At 45.7% G+C, this 16,171-nt stretch overlaps 1 protein-coding gene across 5 annotated transcripts in view; it reads left to right on the forward strand.

The window, feature by feature from the left end:
• Positions 1–16,171, forward strand: part of LOC144798733 (uncharacterized) — a 784,842-nt gene that overhangs the window by 427,185 nt on the left and 341,486 nt on the right. For 4 of the 5 annotated variants that reach the window (XM_078669743.1, XM_078669744.1, XM_078669745.1 and 1 more), the window contains one exon: positions 5,684–5,794. The exons of the other annotated variant lie outside the window; for it this stretch is intronic. In XM_078669743.1, coding sequence (XP_078525869.1) covers positions 5,684–5,794 — 111 coding nt within the window. The remainder of the gene's footprint in view (positions 1–5,683; positions 5,795–16,171) is intronic. 5 annotated transcript variants of the gene reach the window in all.

The raw sequence follows: 16,171 nt of genomic DNA on the forward strand, positions 1-16,171 counted from the left end.
GACCCTATTCCTCCCTGTTTGTTTATGTACTACATCGCAGTAGTTTTGTCCGTCAGGACCTGAACGGACTGAACCGTGAAGGGATGGAAGAAAGGCCTTGAGAGCTAACTGTAAAGCCCGCAATTGTAGAAGAGTGATGGGAAGCAATCTTTCCTCTAGAGACCAAAGGTACTCGATCTCCAGATCCCCCAGATGAGCTCCCAACCCCAGAGTGGAGGCATCCATTATAACTATGGCCACTGGAAAGGAGGTTGAAACAGCTTCCCTTGAGGCAGGTTGTCTGAAATACTCCATCACAACAGCTCCGCTGCATTGTCTCTGGAGATCCTGACCGCCTCCCTGAGATCTCCATTGTGTTGAAACCATTGCCTGTGGAGGCACCACCGGAGTGCCCTCTTGTGCCCGCGTGCATGGTTGACCAACAGCATGCAGGAAGCGAACAGATCGAGCAGGCGTAAGACCTTCAGGACTGGAACAGCCGTTCCATCTTGAAAAACTGAAATCATAGCCTGGATGTCTAGAATCTTCTGTGGAGGTGGGAAAGCACGACTCACAGTAGTGTCCATTACTGCCCCTAAAAACAGTGTGCGCTGAGAGGGCACCAGGTGAGATTTGTGTACTTTTATCAAAAAACCCAAGTCGAACAACTGCTGTGTTTTTACCTGCAGATGATGCAGAACTATCTCTGGAGACCTTGCATTGAGCAGCCAGTTGTCCAGATAGGGGAAAACAGGATTTTCCCTGTGGTGCGGATGTAATACCGAATGGAACGACCGCATATTGGTAGTGTTGAGACCCCACCATAAAACGGAGATACTTCTGATGCGACTTCAGGATGGGAATGTGAATATACGTATCTTGTAAATTGACGGACACCATCTAGTCTTCCTTCTGCAGCGCCAGAAGAACCTGAGCTACGGTCAAAATCTTGACTTTCTCCTGCTTGAGATAAAAATTCAAGATCCTGAGGTCTATGATCGGTCTCAATCGCCTGTCCATTTTGGGGATTAGGAAATACCGGGAGTAGCATCCCTGACCCCTTTCTTGCTCCAGAAGAACCTCTATCACACCTTTCTATAGCAAAGACAGTACCTCTTGTTACAGCAGCAACAGATGGTCCTGTGAACACCAGCCCTGTGGAGGGGGGAACGGAGGGGGAAACTCCTGGAAAAGAAGTGCATATCCATTTCCTACAAGATCTAACACCCAGAGATCTGAAGTAACAGATCTCCAATTTCATAGAAAACGGGACACCCAACCTCCCATGGGACCAACATGCTCTAAGATGAGGGATCCAGAGCTGCTTCCCTGCAGTATCAGTTGGGGGAACAGGAGAGGAGGAGACTTGCTTTCGACCTGAACCTTGCAAGCGACCTCTACCTTTCCCCCTGTATGACCTATACAGTGGATTCGCCTGCTGTTGTTGTTGTTGCTGCTGCTGGGCCTGAAATGAAGTAGCCTTGCCAAACCCCCGAAATCTACGGTAATCAAGCCTCTAGGTTGGGACTGCAGGCCTAATTATCTAGCAGTGGGCCTACTATCTTTAAAGCGCTGCAGCTCTGAGTCTGCTTTGGTTCCAAAGAGTCGCGAGCCATCAAAGGGTAAATCCAAAAGGGTGGCCTGCAAATCCGGATAAGAAACAGACCCCCTTAGTCAGGCGTGTGTCCTGGTTGCCCCTAAGGAACCCATCACTCTAGCCACAGAGCACCGCTGTGTCAAGCCCAGATTGAAAAACCTGGCGAGTCCCAGCTTGAGTGTTTGACAGAACCTCTGCAAAGTGGCCCTGAACGTCCCCTGGAAGTTTAGGGATCACCTCCATAGCCGAATCCAACAATGCATGAATGTAGCGACCCAGTAGGCATGTTGCATTTGTCGATTTTAAAGCCATACTGGCTGATGAAAATACCTTCTTATCTGATTGTTCCATCCTTTTTGATTTCCTGTCACCAGGCATGGATGGAAAAGAGCCAGAGGATTGTCTTGTAGAGCATGACGCCTGAACTATCAAGCTCTCAGGAGATGGATGTGCAGATAAAAAAGCTGGATCCGCAGATGCTACTTTGTACCATCTTGCCCCAGATCTGGACACAGCAGGGGCAGTCATAGGTTTCTGCTATACTTCTAATATGGGTTCCGTCAAATCCTCATTAAATGGGAGAAAAGGCTCTGTCACAGATGAAGGAGAGTCAAGAACTTCTGTCAGGATGTTTGACTTAATATCTGCAGTGGCCAACTGCAAGTCCAGAACATCAGCCACCTTTATGATAATTGAGTGGTAAGAAGAGACCTCCTGTGAAGTAAGGCCCTTAGGAGAAGAGAGTTCCCACTCTGGAGACGTATCTAGCCCACTAGCTTCTGGAACACCCTCAAACCTCTGCATGAGATCAACAATGTTCCCCTCTTCAGCCTCTTGCTCCTGGAGTTCTTCCTCCTCCAGAAGCTTCTGTGCCTCCCTTCTTTATCTCAACTTGGGTATAGGCATCGGAAGTGCCAGATGTAGTGCCTGCAACTTCGGGGCAGGCGTCGATGGAGGCTCTACAGGGATAGTTGAAGGTGCTGTGTAAAGCCGAAACGGTGCCATACCAAGCCCAACGGTGCCGGAGAATATTCCATTCTTCCCTCCAGGGATTTCACCAGCATCGAAAACCTCAGCGTCGGGATAGGCCAACTCAGGGTCATCAGCAAGAGCAACATGAAAGGTGCCTGTGCAAAATGAGGTGGTAAGCCGCCCAAGTTGTAAGACAGCGGTCCAATGGGGCCAACGGGTGCACCAGAAGGGTTAGTCGCCCTGGTGACATGCCATACATCGCATTTAAGAAATTCAATAATCTGTACCTGGAGCCAGAAAGGGTGGGTATGGATCGGTACTGCCTGTTCAGGAACAGCTCAAGGCTGTAAGTCTGGTCCTCACTGCGGAGCCAGAGACACTGGAGCTGAATGCGGAGTGGTCAGAAGTGAAGGCGTCGCTTTTCTGGGCATCAGAGAGCCTCTCGGAGTCAGAGAGTGAGACTGAGTCACCTGAGGTGAAGGGGAAGGTGAGACTTTATCCTTTCTGTGATGTCGTGGAGTTGGGGACCCTGACTATGGCGAATTGTCCTTAGAAGAATGACGTCTGGAGCCATGACATCGCTTTTTCTTGTGCTTCCTCAATGACTTCAAGGTGTGCAGAGTCGGTGACTTGGACTTCAATCTTGTCCTTCTTCGGCCCCTCTCCTGCTTCTTCACCCTGGTCATTAACAATTTGGCCTCCCTCTCTTTGAGGGCCCTCGGATTTATATGCCGGCATGACGAACATCCTTCGACGTCGTGGTCAGACGACAGGTACCAAAGACAATTATCACTGGGTCTGATATGAACATATGACCCCTGCATTCCCTAAAAGGATTAAAACCAGATTTCATCTGAGGAGCCATTGCACTGCTAACATTTCAGGAGAACCTGTAACAATGAAACACTCAGAAATGGAGAGGCCTGGAAAAACTGCTAGGCGACGACGGCGCAGAAAAAAAGGAACTGACGTCAGCACGCCAATGAGGAATTCTTATGGCTCCGATGACGTCACGCGGGTTTGCGAGCTGAGCTATTCCATTGTGGGGTCCTTGTCGATGTGGGAGAGCTATGGAGAAGAGATTTTGTGCAAAGCTGCGCAAGGGGTAATTTAAATGGGTGAGGAATTCATAGGCAGGTGTATCCCTCAGAAACAGCAATTACCCATTAGGGAACAAATGCCCTGTATAAGTAGCCTCTGGACAGCAAAACTATCACTTAGGTTAAACATATATATTACAGTGGCTGAGGCTGTCCTGCAGTAGATTAGAGTGCTGCCGCAGCAAAGTGTCCCCCCTTTGAAATCAAGGGAATGCCTTTTTTTTTTTTTAACTGGCTTCTTCGATCATTGTTCCCCATCTTCACTATTCTATTTTAAATAATGTTTCAAATGTTTTTTTTCAGTTCAACACATAGATTTCTAATGCACCACTCTGGTGTTTGTGATGCATAGTAGCCTTTTTTGCTAATTACCTTTGGGGCTGTTTCATTATTTTCATATGTGCACAGCTGCCATGTCATGAGAGCCTATCAGACAACCTTGCACTTAGCTGGTAACATTTTCCATTTTGGAACTTGTGGGTTTGCTTTACGCTTGTCAGAATAGGCTCAAAAGCTCCATACCTGTACTTCACAGATACACTGTTTGTAGAGACACCAGAATTATATTTCTAGTTCTCCCACCACCTTTACATTGTAATTATTATTCGTATATGTATGTTCAATATTAGGTAACACAGTTTTTATGTGAGCTATGTCTGGGCATACCTGTAAGGCCAAACTGGTCCTGGGTTGCTTCTATTCTATTGGAGCAGGGCCAAGCCAGAATTTCATATGGCCAGGTCCTAAGTGAGATGTCACGGTGGGGCGAAAAACAATAGACTAGTATGGGGACTGAGCTATTGCCAGTGGCTGAGATTAATTCAAACATTCCATCTATCACCTTGATTTTTATGCTCTAGGTGTGATGGTATGCCCAGATGTTGAACATATGTTCTCAGTGCTAGAGGAACCAACTATTACCTGGCTGATGAGCCCTAAGGAGGTTATAACGGGTCCTGAGTTGCTTACGTTCTGGTCCAAGGAGGACCTGGCCTTAAAGTTCAAGCTGGACTGTTACCATTAGAGCTGGGTCAAGACAGATTTGCATATGGGGGTGCCCAAACTGAGGCGACATGGTGGGCGAAAAATTATGTATTAGAATATGGCCCGAGTAGTTGCCTGTGGCTGAAGATTAATTCAAGTATTCTATGCATCACCTTGTTTTCAATGCCCTATTTAGAAGAGTGCCATTCGATGATCTTGTGAAATTGAAGCCAATATGTGGCTACACTTTTGTAAATTAATTGTATATCAGTGAGTTTGTCATCTGATCTTCTTTTGTGATTGTCACACTAAGAGCCTAATTACGAAGGTGGTCGAACAAGCATCTGACCACTGTTGTTTTAGAGCAGGAACCATCTGATAGTCAGTCAGTGGTTCTATCGGTGGTTCTGCGCCCCCTATTACAATACGACCACCATGCAGGCAGTCATAAAATGCATTTTCCAAGTGTGGCTTGTACTGCGGCCCAGGAAAAGAGCCATAGCACGAGCCACACTTCAAAAGGCATATTGTGCACATCAATGCACTGTGTGCAAGGCACCATGTGGTGCCTTGCACACAGTACATTAATGTGTGTGGGGGCCCTACCTGTGTCCCCCAGGCCCCATAGCAGAGGCCAAAGGGGGACGGGGGTCCCACTAGGGGCCACCAAAGTCCCACTCCAGCTGCCTTTTCATGGCGGGCGGGCAGACCGTCATGAAAAGGTAATCAAAATGGGCCATCGTAATCCCTACGGCGGTGCCTGATTGTAGGGAATACAATCTGACCGACGGGCTCAAGCATTGGTTGGTTCCTCCGATAGATGCAGTCTGAAAGAAAGCATCATAGTGCGGCAGTCGGACTGCTCTACTGGATGCTGGTTGGATCGCCAGCGATGGCCTGTCGGTAGTGATCCTACCGCTATCGTAATCACGTCCTAAATTAAGTTGCAATTTCCTTAAAACCTCCATTTTGAATGTATCTACGTATTGTGATATCTGTGATGCATTGAGCATGGCAAGTGTCATCAGTTTACTCCTCATGATTTTTGCAGTTGTATGGTTCTGGCGAGAGCACACCTACCTTGCTGGAGATTGACAGTACTGACAGCCTATCAGAAATTATGGACACAGTAAAAGATGAGGGAACAAAGAATGAGAAAGAGGTATGGAACATCTTGATAAGTCTGGAAAAAAATACAAGTTTGGATTATGATGTGGTTAAAACTGGGACTGTCCATTGCAGAAAAAATCTTGTCTAAAGAAAAAATATTTGAATGTAGACAGTAGAGATTCTAGACGTCTAAGATCTTGGGCTAAAGTCTCAGACAGAACAACCATCCATCATGTTACAAGATCCCAAGAAGGGGGCAGCCAATGTATAACATAACCTTAACCAAAGGAAGAGCAATGTGTGAATGTAGATCGAGGAGATCTGAGGGGTCTCAGGCTAAGGTCTCAGAGAATACCTATTAATCAGCTAACTAATGGCTATACAAGCAGTCTGTAGACAGCAGAGTTATTTCATGGTTTCACCCAATGCGAACCAGGAACGTAAGACAAATTGTGAACCTCTATCTGTAATTAATACTGATGGCAGCCGATGTTAGTAGGCCTCATGGTTCATAAACAATGAGATCAATCCTGTGCTGAGCATATTTTTCACAGTTGTATTAGCTGGGCCATACAGACCAATGATCTACTATTGTGAGAACAACAGTTATCCCATCTTGAGCCTTGGGAAGTTCTACTAAAAAGCCCATTGCCACAGTATGCTATGTCAAGGAGGTACCAGAATTGGGTACAATAATCCAGTGGATAGTACATGAGGGGTTTTCCCTTGGATGCTAGAGGAACCGATCTCTACATTTCGCTACCTATTGTTATGAATCCTTGGATATGGATGACCACCAACATTTTCTTTTTAGTATTAATGTTTCTGGGGTCCTAGATGATTGGTCAATATACCATTGTGACACATGTGCAAGGCTTGCAATTGAAAAGATCTGTCACATAGATACAGGCAATTTTCCAAATAATAAAGTCCTTTCTTAATTTCCTAGTTGAGGATTGACTGTTAACCACTTTTCTTTTTTTGATCAAATACTTCTTGAAGATTTTTTCAGTGGTATTTTATTTTCATGGGTGATATGTGATTACAAAATCATAATCACTGAAGAACAAAGCTCAGATTAATTCTCTAACAGTAAGTGCTCGAGCTGACTAGAAGAATTGCAAATTTCAATGGTAAGTATATATGGTAAGACTATTGACATCATTCTTCATAAACTGCTTTAATTCCTAGTAATTTAAGGTCTACGATTGGGTAAATAAGATCTGCTGGAAGGAGCTTTCTTGAGTAAACGGGCACTGGTTACTATTGCCCTGTATCCTTATTTCTTTGAGATTAGTAGTCTCCAATAGCAGTTAAAGAGGCATCTATTTCAATGATATCCGGTTGACTCAGGTCTGAATGAAATAGCAAGGGGGCTGTGGTGAAACTTTTTTTAACCTTTGGAACGTCTGCTCAGCTTCTAAATCCCAAAGACGTTGTGCTCCCATGTTTAATAGTATGGTGATTGGTGTTATGATTGCTGAGAAATATTTGATGAACTGCAAATAAACATTGATGAATCTCAAAAAGGTTTACATCTAACACACACAAGAAGAAGATGTCCAAACCACAATCGCTTTGATCATTTTTCGATCCATGCTAAAATGTAACTAGTGTGGCATGAAAAACTCTCTTCTCTAGTTTTGCATACAGATCATGTTGGCGCAGTCATGTTTGGCATGGACCGGTAGTGACTTGAGAAAAAATGAAGACGTCATCTATGAAAACTATGCAACAAACATCAATAAACTCTCAAAGCACTTTATTGATGAAAGATTGAAAGACTGTGAGGTTATTGCAGAGCTTCCATTTGTCGCTCTTTTGGACTTTAACTAGATGATAGGCCATCTGCAGGTCCTAATTGGTATTGATTACTGTATCCCTGACTTGGTCTAAAAGACTAGGGATAAATGGCAGGGGGTGTTGGTTTTTAACATTGATTCACAACACAGCAATCTATTCAAGATCACTGTTCTCCCCATGTTTGGGAACAAAAATAGTGGGGATAACACAGGCGAGTCTGAATGCCTCTTGATGCCGTTGACCAGGTAATCATCAAAATACTGGAGCAAGTGCTTGTTTTCAGACTTGATCAAGCAATAAACTCGACTACACAGCAAACTGGACTCATGAATTAACTCTATCCTACAATTGTAGTCATATTATAGTGGTAGAGTATTTGCCTTTTTTTAGCAAATACATCTGCCAAATCTTGGTATTACTCCGGAAGATTTTCTATCACAGGGGTTTCTCTGGTTGAAGACTGCAACTTGTGTACATGAACTAACCACTCTCCAATTCACTGTCCAGAACTGGAATCATTACAATATGTTTTACCAAAACTAGCTTCCAAGGTTATTTTTTTACTGGACCAGTCTATCTGAGGATTGGGTTTTTATCAGCAATGAATAGCCAATAATTACTAGGAATTGAGGTACATTGATCAAGTTGAAGATTATCTCTTTCTTATCCTGATTTTCACAAACCATTATTAACTTCAGAATATGGTGTTGAATTAATCCTAAAGCAAGTTACTTACTGTCTACTACTCTTATTGTCTCTGACATGTCTTCAGCTACTGTGGGATACTCAGATTTCTTTCAAATTTGATGTCTAGAGAATTTCCTGTAGCTCCTGAGTCTATTAAGATTTCTCCCTTCCAAACGCAACTGGGCTGCAGGAATAATTTTGTAGTAATATTTAGGTAGTGATAAGCTGGAACTATGAGGTGTTTGGAGGTCAAGCTCAAAGACAAACCAGGCTGGAAGACCTCCTTTTCTAGTCAATCAATCAATCATAGCATTTATAAAACGCGCTATATACCTGTGGGGTTTCAAGGCACTGGGGGGGGCCTGGGTACCGCTACTGCTCGAACAGCCAGGTCTTGAGGCGTCTTCTGAAGGTCAGTAGGTCCTGCGTCTGCCGTAGGTGTAGGGAGAGGGTGTTCCATGTCTTGGCAGCGAGGTGGGAGAAGGATCTGCCACCGGTGGTGACTCTACGGATGCGGGGGACGGAGGCGAGGGCGAGGTCGGCGGATCGTAGCTGGCGAGTGAGGGTGTAGAAGTTGAGGCGGCTGTTGAGGTATGCCGGTCCGGTGTTGTGGAGTGCTTTGTGTGCGTGGGTGAGCATTTTTGTTTTTTGATCCACCAACTGCGGCTGGGGCCATAGTTATTGTTTAGGAATTTTTTGGCTTAGCAGGTCTTAAGCCTTAATAAAATGGCCACTTTTGCCACAATATAAACACTGGCTCAGTTTTCTTCAGTTTTCTTTTTCCTCTTTAATTAGAGAACCACAAGTTCCACCAATTGTCATGGTGTCCTTCCACTTGATCACTTATGTATGCATTTTTTCTTGGATTTTGATCTCTTTACTGTCAGATCCTTCCTACTTTTCAGAGTTTCTCTCTAAAATTCTGTGATTTAAATTAATACTTATTCAATAAACTCATAATTTCAATCATCTGAGGATCTACAATTGCAATAAGAGCTCTTTTAAATCCTTTCGAAGGCCTCGCTAGAAAAGAAAAGTAATTTTTCCTTCCAGCCAATTAGTTTTCACTATTAGACAGTTAAAGGTGGACATATAATGTAACAGGTAATAGAAACGTTACTTTAAATTTAAAAGCTATTTATCTGCTACTTATACAAAGTTATAACAAGCAAATCATTTTCACATTTCTTCTGTGAAGTTGTTATAGTTTTAAAGAGGGGTCTTTTTCTACAAGAGTGCATCCCTACCTTAGGTAGTAAAGTACAAAGGCCACCTTGATGGCCTCATCAGGAAAGACTAAAGGACGTATCATGAAGTGTAGGCAATACTCGTTTAAAAAAATTCAAACTTACCACTATACCTATAGACATGTTCTGGCAAAGCTAAGGTGATTGGGGTAGATGTGAAGACTTGAATTTGAGTATTTATTGGTGATGAAGCCCTTAAGTCTGATGGCAAACCCTAGTATTAGGGATCTGAAAGCTAGCTGGTTTTAACAATGTTTTTTTCCCTACTAGCATTGGGCAGGGTCTCGGCCAAGCCCCCACAGGAGTGGGCATTAATTGTGCTTGAATGGCCATGATACCTTTTCTCAAGCTTTGATTCTCAGTGTGAATAGCTGTTAACTTGAAAGCTTAATACAGGTGATTCAATATGGTACAGGGGAGGATTATGTGGTGGGCTTTTTCTTCTTTCAGAATCCAAACCATGCACACTGACACCTGATTTTGCCTGCATCATTATCCTGTAGGGACAATATGAATCCCCCTCCACACGTTCGTCCTACTCTCTAGTTGATTCCACTTAGCAGCCAGAAGGGAAGCTCTAGATTAGGGAAGAGGGCAAGCCAGCATTGTTGCTCATGAAGAGCTGGAGCTTACTACTGTTGAACCTTTGGAAAAGAAATGCTAAATTAGCTTAGTTGAAAGCAATTTTCTAGCCCTGGGGTTTTCTTTCTCTAAGTAGCCTAATAACCAAGAACTCTTGCCTCTCCTGGCTTGAAATTAACTACTTGCTCTTGCTGGCTTTCTTCTCTCTTTAACCACTGTTGTTTTTGGGGGCACAATTTGCACTCAGCAAACCCTGGTGGGACTGCTGTCCCAGGTTTCAACACCTTTACTCCTTGCTGCCCGCATTTGTTCAGGATCCTTCAACACCCTGTTGGGAACTACCAGTCCCAGGGTGGAACACTGTTCAACCCGGAACCACGAGTGAGGGGGAGGCATTTGTTCCACTCTCACGCATAAAGTGCTGCCTCACCCCCGCGGTGCGGGCCATGCCCGGGCCCATCCTGCACCCATTGGCGACAGGAGGGGATGGGGTGGGGCACCCTCCTTGCGTTTGCCCTCCGGGATCATCATCTAAGTGATAGCTGTGGAAGTAACTAGTCCTATGGTGAATCGTATGGACTGTACTACAACACAGGGATCACTCAATGGAACTGCCAACACAATCGGAAAGTCAAGCGCCTACAATTGGGAAACAAGGTACTGTCTCTCAACACAAAAAGCACCATTTGCACCTGGGGTATAGCGCGCCCACGCTACTTAAAAACATTTACATGAGGCTCGCTTTGTTGAAGAAATGTAATATTCTTCTTGCATAGATTGTGGGGCTGCGATTTTTGGCTTATTTATTTATTTGTACATTGTCAAACTGTGATAAAGGTTGGACCATATATGTGGCAAGTTTTGCCAATATTTTATTTCTCAAATACAGCTGAACGGGGCACTGTTAATTTAAGAGCTTTCCAAGATTCCCCCCCCTTACTCGATAATCTGACCAGTATTTAATCTCCCTACAGAAATGGGAAAGAGAAAGTATACAGCCACGGTTGGTAAGAAGGGTACTTCAGATAAGTCCCAAAATACGCTCCTGAAGTATATCACAAGGGCCATGGGGGCGATCGTAGAGCAAATATCAACGGTCGAGGAGGCATTACATATAAATAATGATTGTGTCTCTTCCTTGAAACCCGCACCCTATGAGCATCATGATCCCCAAGTATCTGACCATACATCAGAGAATCACATTAGCTGTGTTGACAATACTAATAAAGATACTGGCCCTAGAAAAGAGCATAATAAACACAGTAAAACTAATGTAAACAGTTACATCCAATACCAGCCCAAAACAATTTCTCCATCAAAGTCCAATTCTCCACCCTCCCGAAACAGGTCAGAAAGCCATGGATTAACCTCCCTGGGACTCGCACAATACCAGAGAAAGTGCTACCAAAGCAAGTTATTACCCACCCACCGGCCACAGAACATCTGGCCCTTACCCCGGTATATTCAAATATAGACTCAAGGGATGCTAATAATAGATAAATTAGATAACCTAGCTGAAACCATTAAAATATTAGACCACCATGTCAATGATATCTTGGGTACCATATAATCCCGACTAGCTAAGTTTGAAACAAGAACTAACTTGTGTCCAGAGCTCCTGAACATTCGTGCCACCGCCAATGTTCCTAAAACTCGGGATAATGTGTCACACTCAGCTTTACTTGATACTTCAACGCAAACTGATTCCGAACCAAGTAATACATTGGCAAATGGGTTTGGTTCACAAACCTTTAACCACCTAGGCACACATACTAAAAGAATAGTGGGCAAGGTGACCACAACCGCACATGCATCCCAATTGGAAGATAGAGGAGGACGTAAAAGTGGCAATGCTGTAACACCTCGAGTTCTAAATGAGCATCAAACTGATTATACGGTGCGTGCATTGGATTGGTTGGATCTACCGCCCGCAGCAACACCGTACATGGTAGTATTAATGAATTTCCCTCCCCTTCCTAAAGATAGCAAAGAAAATTGTGTTTCGTTAAGAATTAAATCATTGAACTGGCTGGGCACCAGAACAGGATTAACCAACCACTTATTCAGTGAATTGAAAATGGCAAGAAGGGTTAAATGGGTAGGGAGTGGGGAAAAACATTACCTGGTGATTGCATTGTTTTAACCTTCAAGACACCACTGTTAGTTGAAACCATCCTGAAAGGAACTAGAACCACTAACATACACTCAGATATGATTGCAACCGTCCCGCTAGGATATTTTTACCAACCAAAATCCTATACCAATGAGGTAAGACCTATGCCAATATCTGTACAGAGGCCAAGGATGGATCATAGTTATCCTGTTCAATCCTCCAATTGCTTTCACTGCTTAGCATCCTTAGATGGTTAAGACTAACTTGATGACCATTTTTCCATGGGTAACATAGAGAGATCAGTAAGACGTCACTCCATGGATGAGGTTACTGAGGGCAAATCCCTTAATTTGGCAATTAAGGATGCTGGACCATCTATAGAAGTTATGATAGATTCAGCTGGAAGTATTAAACATAGAGAGGATAAATGTGAACTATTAGGATTCCTAAGCTGGAAGGTGGCCGGTCTGAAGAGAAATAAATTTAACACAGAATAGATAGAGTTTGTGACAGGTTATCAAATCCTTTCCTTGCAGGAGACGTGGCTCACCGAGCCTCTTCACATTATCGGCTTTAGGACGTATTTTACTTCGGCCATCCACTCAACTCAAGGGCGGGCAAAGAGGGGACTGTGTATCTTCGTGTTGAATAGTGTTCGATTTACTAGTATAAAAATGGTTACCCATAATCCAGTTTATGAATTACTATTATGTAAGTAGCAATGGTCAACAAGACTTGCTCTAATCAATTATTATAATATTGACACAACATGGGAAATTATAGATACCCTGAACCATTTAAGTATGGAAATGGAACACATTATAACAGGCAGCGATACCCAAACTATCATTTATTGGGGGGGGGGTCACTTTAACATGCAACAATGCCATACCCAGATGGATAAAATCTGAGGTCTGGTAGATCAAGAAGGTGACGACCAGCCCCATTTTAGCTGCAGATGTTATGCGAACAACCTTAATGAAACAATGTCCACATTCGATTTGGTTTTTGCTAATGAAGTTACCTCCCCGTTTATGGCTCGTAAAACAACTTTTCATGGTAGGAATAGTCAGAGTATTTTCAATCACATCCTAATCTCCTATAGGTGTTTAGGCTACCTTTTTAACTTTAGTACGCACTCAATGCCACTTAGTGACCATTTCCCATTGAGTATACACATTAATATGGCACTATTTTTTAAACAGAGACGTAGTAGTATACAAACAGAAAGTGAGGTTGAGCTTGCAAGGATCAATGGCTATTCCCTGCGCTGGTCTCAGATTAATCAGGAAAGCCTTCTCTCCAAGCTGGACAACAGTAAGAGGAGTGACTTTGAGTGCTGTTTATATGGCTCAAGCTCAAACACCGAAATTATGACGCCAGCAGCCACCACGCACTCAACGCCAGCGATCACACACCTGCTTCCAGGCCACCCCGAAGCGGACCCTCGGACCCTTCTCCTGCCAGAACTGCCACTACACCAACCTCCAACCCACCACCACACCCACTGGGTTAGGTGGCAACAGCCTCTGATGCCTTCTACTCAACACCCGCTCCACCCGCAAACAAGGCATCGAACTCTGGGACCTACTCTTCTCCACCTCCCCAGATGTCGCCTTCCTGACGGAGACCTGGATAAACCCCTCCTCGGCACCCGACATCGCCATAGCCATCCCTGATGGCTACAAGTTCACCCTCAGGGACCGCACCAACGTAACAGAAGGAGAAATCGCCATCGTCTACAGAAACACCCTTGGAATCTCAACCAGCACCGACAACACGCTTATCACCGCCGAACACCTGCACTTCCAGATCCACACCGACCCCAACACCACCTTCAGAGGAACCTTCATCCACAGACCACCCGGTCTCCAGCCACAGTTCAGCAACTCCATCGCCGAGTTCGTCAGCATGCACGCCCTTGCATCCACGGACTACATCCTCCTCGGAGACCTGAACTTCCACCTCGAGAACACCAAGGACAGAACCCTCATCTACAGACCACCCGGTCCCCGGCCACAGTTCAGCGACTCCATCGCCGACTTCGTCAGCATGCACGCCCTTGCGTCCACGGACTACATCCTCCTTGGAGACCTAAACTTCCACCTTGAGAACACCAAGGACAGCAATCTACCACCTTGCCAACCTCTGACTCAAACAGCTCATCACAACTCCCACCCACTCCGCTGGACACACGCTCAACCCCATCTTCTCAGCCAGCAACTACGTCACCTTCAGCCACACCACCGAACTCCACTGGACCGATCACCTCTGCATCCCTTTCAACTTCGAGAAGCCCACCATGCACCACCGCACACAGCGGGCCCACCACCACAGCTGGAGCAAAGTCACCGAAGCCCAACTAGTCACCACCCTCGCCCGAAACTCACCAATGAACACTATCGACACCGACTCCGCTGTCCTCAACCTCAGGCAATGGATCAACGATTGCGCCAGCAGTCTCGCCCCGATAAAGAAACCCTCGAACAGACGCTTCGACAGAAAAGCCATCTGGTTCACCGCCAACCTCAAGGCATCTAAGCAGGCCTGCCGTAGGCTCGAGAAGAAGTGGCACCACTAACAGACACCAGACAGCAACACAGCCTACAAGAGCGCCATCCGCAGACACCACCAACTCATCCGTACCACCAAAAGGACATCCTTCAAAGAGAACATTGACAACAATGCACACAACAGCAAAGAGCTCTTCAACATCGTGAAGGAACTCTCCAACCCCAGCTCCAACTCAAACGACATCCCGCCATCACAAGACCTCTGGTACTCCCTAGCCACCTTCTTCCACCGCAAGATCGCAGACATACATGACAGCTTCAGACACAAGGCCTCCCCGACTGACACAGACACCACAGACCCGCCGCCCCCCAGCTACATAAACATCGACCCCTTCCTATCCAGGACCCAAGTCAATGATGAAGACACCATCAAAATCATGAACACCATCCACTCCCGTTCACCTTCCGACCCCTGCCCGCACCACATTTTCAACAAAGCAAGCTCCACCATTGCACGCCATCTCCGCAAAATCATCAACAACTCCTTTGAGACCACCACCTTCCCAGAGAGCTGGAAGCACGCCAAGACCAACGCCCTACTTAAAAAACCCAAAGCTGACCCCAAGGACCTCAAGAACTTTGGGCCCATCTCCCAATCCCATTCCTGGCGAAAGTCATCAAGAAGACCGTCAACAGGCAACTGACCTCCTTCCTCAAAAAGAACAGCATCCTGGACCCATCCCAATCCGGCTTCGTCAGCAACCGCAGCACCAAAACAGCCCTTATCGCCGCAACCAACGACATCAGGGTCATGATGGACAATGGAGAAACCGCATCCCTCATCCTCCTGGACCTCTCGGCCGTCTACGACACTGTCTCCCACCACACTCTCCGCACAGGCCTCCACAACGCAGGGATTCGTAACAAAGCACTGGACTGGACAACCTCCTTCCTCACCGGCTGAACCCAGAGTGTCCGCCTCCCCCATTCCGCTCTAGAGATGCCAAGATCATCTGTGGCGTACCCCAAGGATCGTCCCTCAGCCCGACACTCTTCAACATCTACATGGCACCGCTCGCCAACATCGCCAGATCGCACGACCTCAACATCCTCTCATACGCCGACGACACCCAGCTGATCCTCTCCCTCACCAAGGCCCCCACCACCACCAAATCCAACCTCCATGAAAGAGTGAAGGCCATCGCCGATTGGATGACGGTCAGCTACCTGAAACTGAACTCGGACAAGACGGAGCTCCTCATCATCGGATCCATCCCCTTTGCCTGGGACGACTCATGGTGGTCGGCTGCACTGGGAGCTCCACCAACGCCCACTAACCAGGCACGCAACCTGGGAGTCATCCTGGACTCGCATTATCAATGACCCAGCAAGTGAACGCCATCTCCTCCTCCTGTTTCAACATACTCCGCAGGCTCCGCAAGATCTACAGATGGATCCCCACCGGTACCAGAAGGACAGTCACC

Source organism: Lissotriton helveticus, chromosome 12, assembly GCF_964261635.1.
Source record: "Lissotriton helveticus chromosome 12, aLisHel1.1, whole genome shotgun sequence".
NCBI classification, from domain to species: domain Eukaryota; kingdom Metazoa; phylum Chordata; class Amphibia; order Caudata; family Salamandridae; genus Lissotriton; species Lissotriton helveticus.